The sequence below is a fragment of the Trichosurus vulpecula genome, chromosome 5, assembly GCF_011100635.1.
Source record: "Trichosurus vulpecula isolate mTriVul1 chromosome 5, mTriVul1.pri, whole genome shotgun sequence".
Taxonomy (NCBI): Eukaryota; Metazoa; Chordata; class Mammalia; order Diprotodontia; family Phalangeridae; genus Trichosurus; species Trichosurus vulpecula.
Genome location: NC_050577.1, coordinates 39,740,666 through 39,753,979, shown reverse-complemented (window position 1 = coordinate 39,753,979; position 13,314 = coordinate 39,740,666). Strand labels below are relative to the sequence as shown.

The window sequence follows — 13,314 nt, the reverse complement described above, 5'->3', positions numbered from 1 at the left end:
GCTCTCTCTTTCCTCTTCCGGTTGGTGTGGGAGCAGCGGCAAGCAAGCATGACTCTGGGCCAGCCCTTGCTCTCAGGCCGAGCCCAGATGTTGGTAACTATGAATTGTATTGGGTCTGTCTGTTGATATTTGTAACTTGTTTGTATTTTGGTTTTGAGGTTCGGGGTGCTGGTTTGTTTTCCCCCGAACTAAATGAATGCTTTTAACCTCAGGGTGCTGGCTTTTTCCCCCTGAAGTACGTGAATCTGTATTTGGTATATCTCTTGATGCTTGTCTGTATGCTCCCCTGAACTAACTGAATGCTGGCCTTTTCCCCTGAACTAAATGAATGTTGTCTGTATGCTAACTGAATGCTGGATTAAAGTAAGCTGGTCAACCCCTTCACTGTGCTTTCCTTGTTTAAGCAGATAAAAAGAACCTGTGCTTTCCCGGCAGCCCCCTGGGTCCCAGCTGTGGGGGAGGGATCTTACACCCCCACCGAAGCTGCTAGCTGGGTTGTTAAAACAGATGTGAACAGGCAGTTTTCAGAGGAAGAAATTAAAACTATCTATAGGTATATGAAATAATGCTCTAAATCACGATTCATTAGTGATTAGTAACCCTAAATGCACACATCTCTCCTATAAGATTGGCTAACATGACAAAACAGGAAAATGATAAATGCTGGAGAGAATGTGGGAAAATTGGAACACTGTTACATTGTTGGTGGAGTTGTGAACTGATCCAGCCTTTCTGGAGAGCAATTTGGAACTATGCCCAAAGGGTTATAAAAATGTTAATACCCTTTGACCCAGCAATACTACTTCTAGGGCTGTATCCCAAAGAGATCACAGAAGTAGGAAAGGGACCCCATATGTACAAAAATATTTATAGCAGCAATTGTGGTAGCAAAGAATTGGAAATCAAGCAGATGCCAATCAACTGGGGAGGGGCTAAACAAATTGTGGTATATGAATGTAATGGAATACTATTGTGCTATAAGAAATGAGGAGCAGACAGATTTCATTATAACCTGGAATGACTTGTACGAACTGATGCTGAGTGAAGGTAGCAGAACCAGGAGATCATTATATACAAGTACAGACACACAGTATCTGTAAGGACCAACTTTGATAGATTTGACTCCTCTCATCAATGCAAGCTTCAAAGACAGCTCCGAAAGACTCGTGATGGAAAAAGCAATGCACATCCAGAAAAAGAATTATGGAGTCTGAATGCAGATTGAGGCTAACTTTTTGCTCTCTTTTTTTCCTTCTTTTTTGGTTTTGTTTCTCCTTTCTCATGATTCATTCCATTGGTTATAATTCTTCTTTACAATTGTACTACTCCTGTAAATAAGTAAAATGTGAAGGTATATATAGAACCTCCATTGGATTACATGCTGTCTTGGCATGGAGAAGGGAGGAGAAGGAGGGAGAGAAAATTTGGAACCCCAAAACTTGTGAAAGTGAGTGCTGTAAACTAAAAATAAAAAATATATTTATTAATAAAAAAAGAAATTAAAAAAATAAAAGCATAGGACATTATCATGACTAATGTTCTACATGCTATGTGGATATCTATTCACACTTATGGAGCACTGAAGGAAAGGAAATAGTCATATTGATTACATTTTGAAAGAAAGAAAGAAAGAGAGAAAGACAGAGAAAGGAAGGCAGGAATGGGGGGGGGAGAGAGGGAGGGGGAGAGGGGGAGAGGGGGAGAGAGAGAGAGAGAAGAGTCCGAGGAGAATCATGTAAGAACTTAGTTTGGTAACAACAAGAGGATGAAAGGATTTCTCAAACATGAAGTGGCTTCACTAGAATCTTCCAGCGGAAACTGATGGTCTCCCCACTGGAGACCTTGTATTCCCACTGCCTGAAGCACAATGTCTAAATCCTGAAAATTCTTCCCAGAAAGGAGTAGGGGCCTGGCAGGAGGAATGAGAAGATTACAAGGAAAGATAAATGCTTCCCAAATGAAAACTAAAAACCCATAACTTATAACTTCCACTACTCTCCAAAGTCAGAAGGAGAAGAGCTTGCTTACTTTCCCCAACTTATTTTGGGCAAAAGAAATAAACTAATTATCATCCAAAAACGACTAATGAGGCATTTAGCAAAGGCATCTGGTTTTTATCACACATTTCAATTTTCAAGGCAAAACTCCTTCATTAACAAATACAGGGCAGTGATCCCATGTGGATCACTGTGAATGACATTTGGGCAGATTTGAAAGTCTGTCTTAATTGGTTCTCCAATCCCAGAGCTTTTCCTGTTTTCCTGTGGACACTTTATCAATGGAGAGCCATCCAAAAACTTGTTTAAAACAAGAAAGAAAAGAATTATTGCTGGTAAGCAATTCTCACTGAAGGTGACTCATGCACATGGGTCCAATGCAGAGCCAAAAACTGCCCCCAAACCTGATCTCCATTTTGTAGAAAATACTGAAGAATTTGGCCAAACCTATTAGAGTTATGTCTACTTGCTCAGTGGTAAATTTGAAGCAATGTTCCAACTGCAAATTTCTGTCAATTGACCTTGTCTGACCAATACTTCCCATCAAGTTTCACTGCCATGGGAAGAAAGGACAAAAAAATATGTTCTGAACAAAAGCTAACACCAGAATGTTCTTTCAACCCCCTTCATTAATTGTTGTCAGTCCATAGTGATCATTTACATACATCCTGAATCCAGCAATTCACCAGCCAAGGTTGCCCATGCGATGTCTGACATGAAGAAGACCTACTTTCCATTTTGGCAGACATGGCACCGAGCTCTGTTAAGGCACAATGAGGATTTATTTGAGACACAAGCTCAGAGGAGCTGTTATGGAAGATATTTCTGGTAGAGCCTCAGTAGTGAATTTAAGGGGCTAAAGGGTGAAGACCTGTACTTTATAAGAAGCGTGGGCCTGCCAATGACAAGAAAGGAGAAGAATTGCATCATGGCAGCAAGTAATTGCGTTAAGTCACATCCTCCAGTGACAAGCTGTGTCCCTGAGACAGGAAGACCTGGATTTAAATTCTCCCCTGGACTGAATGTGTGACTCTAGGCAAGTCATGTAACCTCTTCTACATGCTCTAGTGTAACTCTCAGAACAATAAATGGCAGAGTAGGTGCCAATCTGAGCTGATAGAGGAAGCATCTCACCTAGCCCTACACCAGTAAAGTCACAGGTCCAGGTCTCATCCCTCCCCAATTCCAGGACCTTAAATTGTACCCTAGTAGCAAAGACAAATTATTTTAATGTATTATTAATTAATATTATTTAATATTAATATTTATTCAATATTATCTAATATTTAATAATAATTTAACATTCTTCAGCCCTGAGCAAATCATCCCCTTCTCACTCATACTAAGCAGGTTAACATATGCAAGAGATATATTTGCTTCCTGGAAGCTACTTCAGTGACTCACATATAAATTGCATAAATTCTTAAGAAAAAACGAGTTGGCGGGATCTGTAAAATCTACTAGCAACCACCTTCCGAAGTGACTGAGACTGAAATGAGAGAGGGTCTAGAATTTGCAAGGAGAGCTTACCGTTCTTCCTTTATACCCCTTTGGCCCAACTTCTCCTGGACTGCCAGGATCTCCAACTTCCCCCTAAAATGGCATAATAAACAAACTATTAAAATGGTCATTATGTCCAAAGAGAAGGCTTAAAAATCTAAGACATGAACCATATCACTTTGATTCGAGGGCTGATGGGAAGGACCCTGAATCTTAGCATCATCGCACTCCTTAGCAAGGTGCCTGAAAGTCCATCCTTAGAGATAATACATAAGAGTATAGTATCTAGAGATTGTATCTAAGAGCCCCCTATAAAATGCAGAAATATTTGGAAGTAGGCATACTACGAGCTGATAAGGCTGGTCTTTGAAATAATTCATATCACTTGAATGGACAACACAAAGCATTTATTTTGGCTGATTGTGGTGTTCCAGGAGTATTTTGCATGTTTCTAGTTACAAAAAGCCCATTTTGATAAAGACCAAAAGCTTAATGTGAAGAACATAAAGTTGATCTCTGAAAAGATCCAGCTGCTATCAAACTCTAACACATAGGGGGCAAAAAGGGCTTTTGAAGCATGTGAAATTCTTCAAGATTCCTAAAAATAATAGATTTATTTTTAAACCAAGAAAAAGAGCATTGGAATAAGACAGAATTTCTATATCTGAGCAGAAGTGTAAGAAGAATTCTCTTGTTTATGGGGGTGTGCTTGTATAATAACCCTTCTAATTAATGATGTAATTTTTTTGACCAACCAATTCTCACACTGGTAGCAAAAATAAATGAAGACTCATCTTTTTACTTTCCTGGCAGACATTTTTCCCCCTAGTTGAAGGCTAGCTGGCCACTGCATATTCCCTTGGCTGAGCTCAAGTCATTATAAATTGCACGTACCTTTGGTCCACTATCTCCTGGGAATCCTTCTTGTCCCTATAATCAGTAGTACAGAAGATTAATACACTCCCCTTCAACACAGCTAGGGTTATCTTGACTTAATTCATCATCTTGTTACGCCATTAATATTTCTGACTTTGGTCTCTTGGACCATGTCATGGAAGCACTGTATGTAAGACACTCAAGAAACAATACTCTACAAGCTTGTTTCATAAACAAGCAGCAGTTTCTAAATAAAAAAAAACATCCACTGACTTCATCAAATTATGAGGAACCAATAATTAAGGTGATTTGCCTGTAATGCATACATTCCTACATGCCCTCATCACAACACCTGAATATGTGGCACCCGCTGATTCTGCAATATTAAGGTGGCAACATTTTGTTTATGCTTCTGAAATAAAATCTTTCGAAGATAAAAGTGAATTAATTATCGTTATAAACTCATTCCCTATTATAGGGATCAGAAAATAGTTACTGGCTAACCGAATGGGGTCTAGAATGCCACTGAAAGACTTCTCCCTTGGGGTATAGTTTCTCACTGTGTTATAACCACCTGGCAGTAGGAAGAGGTCATTTTTTTTACTAGAATTTCAAACATTTGCCAGTTTCTGTCTGGAGAGATCCGGGGGTGCTGTTCACTCATTTCAAGCATTTTCAGCCCCAGGTTCCCTTTTTTGCTTACTCTTCTCAAATATCACACATTCCATCACCCATGTCACACATCATGTCACATCAACAGCATATGTCAATATGTGTCACAAATATCACGGTGGGTATAATATCACATCAAATCATACAACTAGAGCTGGAGGAGACCTCAGGAACCATCTAGTCCTTCATTCTATAGATGAAAAAGCCAAGTTCATTCAGGTAGTGAATGTCAGAAGCAGGATTCGAATCCAGGTCCTCTGACTCCATGGGTCAGTCTTGTTTCCACTGTTGCGCACAGAAGCCTAGGAGAACTTATACTCAATGAGGGCATCCTTTCAGGGCAAAGTTGTAAAGAGATAAAATTAAAACACTCATCTCCACCCACTACCCTGGAAGCTGCTACTTAATATGTCCTTAAGAGGACCCCATGAACCTCTCGCTAAGGGCCAAAGCAAACAAAATAAGATGAAGCCAGATAGTTTTGGAAGGCATCCAAGGTTACATTCAGAACACAAAACTCCTAAAAACCATTTCCATTTTTAGTTTGGAGTAAGTCATGCCATAGCAACAAACCTCATTGAAGAAGACAGACTTCATCATTAAATTTCAAATACTGATGCTTGTGATTCTTCTTCTACTTGGACCATTAAATTCTTCCCCCTCTCCTCCCTACATTATTCTCCACTCTGTATTGATATGCAAACCCCTGAATTTTTAACTGTCCAGATCCAACTTTTTTTCTTAAGCCTTCTCCTGCTTTAAGTGATGCCAAAAGGAATAAGAAAGAAGTTGAATGCTCCCAGCTGCAGATGAACATTGCTTTACCTTTTCTCCTTTTCTTCCATTTCTGCCATATCCTGCACTTCCATCATCTCCCTGAAAGCAGAGGATTAAAGAATTAGAGTATTCCTCACTGTGACTGAAGTCAACCTTATGCAAGAGCAAAATAGGCAGATACTCTACACTGTGTCACCTGAGGGACACTGGAAAAGATCATCTTGACTAAAAAAAAATCTCTCTTCCCATTGCTTCTCCTTGGCAGTCACCAATCAGTCAGTCAACAAGCATTTTTAAAGCACCTACTACGTGCCTGGTACTGTGCTAAGCACTGGGGACAAAAGAGGGGAAAACATCGGTCTTTGCTCTCAAGGCTCTCAGGATCTAATGGAGCAAACATCCTGAAAACAACTGTGTGCAAACCAGATACATATGGGATAAATTGGACACAATGTCAGAGAGAGGGCACTATGATTAAGGAGGACACTGTTGGCCTTCTACATTAACCCTCTGTGCTATATCATTGAAAGAAGTTGCTAATTCTTATGGGATTGAAGGTCTGTGAAGTGAGGGACTGTCTGACTTCTGTCTTTCAATCTCCAGCACTTAGCAAACCTTTAATAAATGCCTGGTGCTTAATAGTTGATACAGGTTTGATATTGCTAGTGGTTATATTAGGATACTAGATGCCTAGAAAAAAGGGAGGAGGGGAGTGGGGGAGAGAGGCAATATTCCCCTTTTCAGAATCTTTTCCAGGCCCAGCCCTGATTATTTTTGTGGCACAGCTGGCCCTGGCAAGATGACTACAATTATCCAGGCTCAAACCCCACCCAATTCCTAGAAACCCAAAAAGCCTGGATTCTCTCAATCTCCCCTCTGTTCTTCCAATGTGGAAATCCTGATGTCTATTTTCACATTGGTTAATAACAAAAGGAGGCCCCAGAGTAATAACCAAGGCAGTAAGAGAACTCTGACCGGCATTCCACGATAACCAGATAATCCAGCTGCTCCCTTCTCTCCTGGCGCCCCTGGCTCTCCCTGTTAAACATAACAATAAAATACATAAATCCATTGCCTTGATTTTATAGCAAATCCATATTTCAAAACTTCAAGGAAACATAATTTCTTAGTGTGAGTTTTCTTTCCCTGATACAGCTCTTGACTCTTCCATGTCTTAGCAAATGGTTTCATGAGTTACAGTGGCTTCTCCCCCATCTCTCTCTGCCCCTCAAAATATTACCACCAGAGAGCCAACTTTTTAATGATGAGCATTTCTTAGACAATATTCTGTCACCTCACCTAGATTGTGTCTGAAGACTTTCCAGTTTGGCAGACCCTATTAGACCTTTCATTCTGCCTTTAAAAATCCAAGGTCTCCTTGACACCTCCATGAAGCTCAGGGCAGGAGATCAGTGGAGACTTGTTTGATACAAACTGGAAGTAACATCAATACAGATAACACTATCCAACTACACAATGATGGCAAGCTGGAAGGGAGGATATAAGTTGTATCGTCTGAACAGAAAGGAATTTCATTGCCAACCAGATTTTCCTTTCGTTATCAACTGAGCCTCCAGAAAAATTCATACTGTTTAGAGAAAACTGCCCTCTGAGCTAGCGACTGACATGCACTAGGGCGTGCTCTTGGAAGGGGGTTCAATCTGATGCAAAAGCGGACCTCTGCATAGTTTTTTCTTTTTCCAGAAAGAAAAGAGACAAATGGTATTCAGCTTAGGCTTTAGCTACAAACCAAATGATTCCTGCAACAAGGCTGGACGTTAATAATAATCTAGACGTTAGTGGCTTAGTTCATTTCATGATTCTCAAGGGAAGGTGACATCAGAGGCAGTAGCTCTGGGCTGCTGATGACTACACAACCTCCCGAGTGCCATAACACAGCTTTATGAGACATCAGGTTTGTGCATGAAGCTTAACCCTTTCTTAACAATACAGCATGCATTGAGTCTCCATTGGACACGATGGCTGTGTAAAGCCTACCTAGACAAAAGCCAATGAAGAGCGGGCTCTGGAGACAAAATAGCAGAGGACTATAGATAGGAGAGCTGGAATGGGCCTTATAAAATCATGTAATCCGCTCCCTCACTTTACAGGTAAGAAAAGTGAGGTTTTGAAGCTGTTAAGTGATCTACCATCTATCAACAGCTATTTATTGTTGTTGGTTCATTTTCAGCCATGTCCAACTCTTTATGATCCCATTCGGGGTTTTCTTGGCTGAGGTCAATGGGGTTAGGTGACTTGCTAGTAAGCATCTGAGGACAGATTTGAACTCATGAAGATGAGTCTTCCTGATTCCAAGCCCAGTGCTCTCTCCATTACACCATACCTCGCTGCCTAATTGTTGGCCTGTTTCCAGATAAGGTCTGAATATATGGGTAAAGGCTGAGGCTGCTCCCCAAAGATCTAGTCCTAAGTGCATCACAAAGCGGATGGAAGGCCAGCTCTACTTGGGGCTTCCTACAAGGTTTATATTTTCAGAAAACTTATGAAGGAAAGAGTTTCCTGGGCCTGTCTCATAATAGACAATCTCCTGAAGGTACTTCTCACACAAATAAGATGTGGTTAGGTCTGAATCTTCTGGGCTCATCCTCAGAAGGAATTTTTCATCTCAGTGGTCCTCATGCCCAGAAAGATACCAACTGTCCCAGGGTCAGCCCAGTCCAGAGAGTCAGTAAGCTCTTTGTGCCCATGGGGTCCCAACCAACAAATCCCTTCCATGTCACTGTCTGTAAGAGATATTACACCATTGAGTAGGAGCCTTCCACAGTCATTTTAGGGGTCTTTTTAGTCTAAGTAACCAAAGAATTCTGAAGCTCCTAAGTATATCAAGAAACGTGACCTACTTTATTTCCCCTGCTCCCCAAGCTGCCAGGACTCCCTTTAACACCACCTGGGCCTGGAGGACCCTGCAAGAAACCAAATATGAAAATATTATATCAGGATCCAAGGAAACTTCCTCCAAGTGGTTGGTTTTGTATGAACTCCTGGATGAAAATGAATTACAGATGGGTAAAAGCATTGTGGCTGTATCCATCCTGATTCTGGAAAAGATATTGCAGATGCCACATAAAGGCTAGTAAGTTAAAGAAAGTTAATAAGGTAATTCGAATCCTGCTGTGAAAATCATTCAGTGTCTTTGTGGTTTTCCTCTTCCAAAGAAACTCACAGGTGCCACAGCCATATCCTAAGTACATGATACAAATAAAAGTAGATAAAATAAAACCCAATTTTTAAAGAAAATACTCCAGATGACATTTGTCTTGAATTTATTCATGTCTGTCCTATACTTACGTTGGAGAACATGGTTTATCTTAACAGACTAAAAGCTAATTAATGAACACATACACACTTCAAAGCCAGGACAATTGCATTCCTTTTTTCTTAGGAACTGAAAAAATAGTATTTTTTTCCTGACATCTTTAGACTCATGAAGGAAGAATTCTCTTTTGACTGAAATGTTTATAGCTAATCTTTAAAAGTAATCCTAACACCAGTGTATTGGAGTCTGTTTCATGATAGATTTTCTTTGCACTACAAGTGATGCATCCTAGAAGTAGCTAAACCCTCTTTTCTGGGACAAATACGACCTCAGACAGTATTGGTTTTGCTCAGGAAAAAAAGCATTTTTGTATTTTAACTCCCCGCCCCCTTTTAAAAAAGAATTAAAAAGGAACATTAGCTAAAAAGAAGTATTTTTTAAGTGAAAGGATTGGCAAACAGTGGAACCAGTTCTTCAGGGAGATAATGGAATTTCCTGACTTCAAGGTCTCTAAAACAGAGTTAACTTAAGCCCGGACTGACTTGGGTGTGGTCCTGCATGAGGGTGAAGAGATTCATTTAATGATCTCACAGAGCTTCCTTTATCCTAAAGATTCTAGGAAGAGCACAGGAAGCTTTCAAACTCACCTGAAAAACAGATTCTAGGTGCTGGGGCAGGGGGGGTGGGGCATTGGAGAGCTGCCATGACATTCAGCCCCTATGAGGGACTGAGTATCATAAAATCTGGGAGGCAGATGAGATTGCAGCATCATCTAATCCAACACATGTCAGCTCAAGAGTCTCCCATAGAATATCCCAACAAATGGTCATCCAGCCTTTCCTTGAAGACTGCTAATAAGGAGGCACCCACTCAAAATTTGAGGGGGCCCATGACACTTTCAGGTGGCTCTACTTCTACCCTTTGGGGCCAGGCAGTACAAGACTGGTCCCTCTTGCCCTTGACAACCCCTAAATACCTGAAATATTTTTCCCCATGTAAGAGTTCTCCAGGGTGAACATTCCAAGTTCTTTGGGAATTGATGGTGATGGCACCTCCTGGATATGCTCTAGTTTGTCTATATCTTTCCTAAAATGTGGCGCTCAAGCTGGATGTGGTGGCTCACCCCTGTAATCTCTGCTTTTTGGGAGGGCGGAGGCTGATGGATTGCTAGAGCTTTGGAGTTCTGAGCTGCAGTAGATTTGAAGTCAATCCGTTGTCTGCACTAAGTCTTGTGCCAATATGGTGACGCTTCTGGAGTTGGGGACCATCAGGCTGCTTAAGGAGGGGTGAACTGGCTAAGACTGGAAATGGAGCAGGTCAAAGCTACCATTCCAATCCGTAGAAGGATAGGGTCCTCTGAGTGGCTGCTGAACTTGCGGCCTAGACAGGATAGGGAGATCCAGTCTCAAAAAAATAGGGTATCCAGAAACATAACCTAGATGTGGCCTGGACCAGGGATAAGCTATAGCCTAACTACTATCGCTCTCATTTTAGATAGTATGCCACTCTGAATGTGGGCAGAAATTGAATTCACTTTTTTGGCTACTACGTCACATGGATGACTGAAATTTGAAGTCCACAAATGCTCCACATCTCTTTCAGGGGAATACTGCCCAATCATGTCTTCTCTTTCTTGTAACTGTAAATATGAGGGTTTTTTTTAACCCAAGCGTAGGACTTTACATCTTTGGGAGCAGTAATCTCCGTGCTTGGGGACTCCAGTAATGCAGACTTCAGCTCATCCACGCTTGCCCATTTTGTGTATCTCTTACCTCTTGCCTCCCAAATTCTTCCATGGGAGTTTCCCAAAGAGCCAGGGACCTTCCTTTAACTCTCTTGATATTGGGCAGATATCACTAGAGGACATAGGTTGGTCATCAGTTATCCCCTGCTCTTGCCACATAACAGCCCACAACTAACATTTATACTGCATTGTGATTTGTGCATGATCTCATTCGGTCCTCAAAACAACCCCATGAGGTAGGTGCTACCATTACTCCCATTTTGCAGATGTGGAAACTGAAGCCACAAGAGATTAAGGGACTTAATAGTCATGTAGCTAGTGAGTGTCTATGCAAGGATTTGAATTCATGTCTTCCTGACCTCAAGTCCAGATTTCAATCTACTACTACATAGTGTGTCTGCAGTTTAATGACTTACAGTCAAACAGCCTGAGTGGAAGAATTTTCTTTTTTTTGGACCGAGACAGTGATTTCATTGATGTAGGCTATGCACCTAGTAAGTAAATGCTTAATAAATGCTGGTTCATTCATTAATTCATGCTGATTCAACTTAGATGGTTTTATGGAGTTCTTTAAAGATTTTCTAACTTCCTTATCCTCTGCAACAGATGTTGGAACTCATGTAGCTGCCATCACTTTCATAATGGTGTTTCGTAACATTCTTAACTATGAGCAGTGCAAATCAAGGTTACTGAATGTCCCATGAAATGGTGTTTCTTGTTGCTTTTGAAAATATACAATAATTTGGTTCTCCACAGAAAGCCTGATTCCAAGCTCAATGCCCAATCTACTGCACATCTAGCTGTCCTATATTGTAGTGATGTCCTTTATCACTATATTTCCATATACACCAGGTTTGTTATCTATCTTCTAAACTGCTTATCTGATTCTATAAGGCTGTCTAGGCTGTCTATATAGTATATGCTTAGAAAAATACTACTTCTATGTCTACTTCTGTTACTGTTCATCCAAATGCTCTCTACCACGTTTCTATTTCTAAGCACAAGCACGTGTGTGCATGCGCTTGCTCTCTCTCTCTCTCTCTCTCTCTCTCCCTCTCTCGACATTTAAAAAGTTTACTGGTTCTCCCAAGGATGCTGGTCAGAAGCTCATCATTAGGGTATGAATCCTGCAAACTAGGTATTTTTAAAAGCAACGTATCTTGGTAAATAATTGTAAAAATGTTCAAGCCTGTGTAAATTCCACTTGGGTCCTGTTATAACAATTCGGCTAGCAGCTGCTGTGGGCGTGAAAGACCAACACAAGCCCAACAACAAGGATGCTGCCAGCACAGGTTCTTTGATCTGCTTTACTAAGGAAAGCAATGTTAAGGGGTTAACAATCTTATTTCAATCCAATATACAAATATCATTTACTTAGTTCTGGGGAAAAAGCCAGCACCCTGAACTTCAGAGCAAATACAAACCAATTACAAACATACATTATAAACAGACCAAATACAATTCATAGTTACCAAGTAACCATCAACATCTGGGTGAGCCAGGAGGCTCTTACAGTGGCTGCCCAGAGTCCTTCACCTCCAGGAGTGAGAGACTCTGCAAATACCTCTGTTCTCTCTTTTTATACACTGTTTAGCCGTCAAATGTCATCTGAGTGACCAGAACTTAGGCTCCTACTATTGGCTCTGGTCTTAGCAACTCCCCTTAGGATCCTGAGGGCTTCATGCCCACAGAGGCTTAGCACCTAATAGATAGGGGTTTGGGCCTGGGGCTTTGCACCTAGTAAGGCTCAATCAAAGACACTTAATTTATCATTCTAAAACAGTAAAAAAGTCCCAACTTAATTGATATTACAGGTCCCCAAATTAGCACTGGGCATCCCAACTCCTTCCAGCTATCCCTACCTTCCAGGGTTTTACACTAGGCTGTCATGAAAAAAATCAACTCTATTTAGCAAATAGACTCTTCCAACAAAACAAAACAAAGAAAAAGGAAAGAAAGAAAAGGCAGAACTGTACTCAATTTTTTGTGGTGCTACTTCCTAACTTTTATTGGGACCTTAATTTTATTTCTCTTTAGAATCTAGGCATGTTTGTGTTCTTCTTCATCACCATCATCACTTATATAGTGCTTTAAGGTTTGCAAAATGCTTTATATATGTTAAACTCATTTAATCCTCACTTTGAATCCTTCGTAGGTGGGTCATCTAGCTATAACTGAACACTTTATCGAATGCTTCTCAGAATACTGCCAAGGATAATCTTTTTTAAAAAAACTTTCTAACGCCAAATTTGAGAACTCTCATGCTAAACCATTCCAATGAACAAACAGACCTGGTTGCTTAGTAATAATTATGATAGCCTACAGCTGTATATTGCTTTAAGGTTTGAGAACCACATGCATTATTTATTGCATAAGGAGCCTCATAACAAATCTGGGAGGCAGGTAACACTGGGATTAGTAGCCCCACTTTGCAGATTTGGAAAGCGAGGCTCAGAGAGTTGGTGACTTGC

At 40.7% G+C, this 13,314-nt stretch overlaps 1 protein-coding gene across 1 annotated transcript in view; it reads right to left on the bottom strand.

Moving 5' to 3' along the window:
* The window catches only part of COL6A6 (collagen type VI alpha 6 chain), a 113,492-nt gene that overhangs the window by 36,383 nt on the left and 63,795 nt on the right, over window positions 1-13,314 (bottom strand). Inside the window, exons 23-27 of the mRNA XM_036760312.1 lie at window positions 8,684-8,746; window positions 6,798-6,860; window positions 5,871-5,921; window positions 4,392-4,427; window positions 3,528-3,590 (exon numbers count right to left, since the gene is read on the bottom strand). Of these exons, the coding sequence (XP_036616207.1) occupies window positions 3,528-3,590; window positions 4,392-4,427; window positions 5,871-5,921; window positions 6,798-6,860; window positions 8,684-8,746 (276 nt within the window). The remainder of the gene's footprint in view (window positions 1-3,527; window positions 3,591-4,391; window positions 4,428-5,870; window positions 5,922-6,797; window positions 6,861-8,683; window positions 8,747-13,314) is intronic.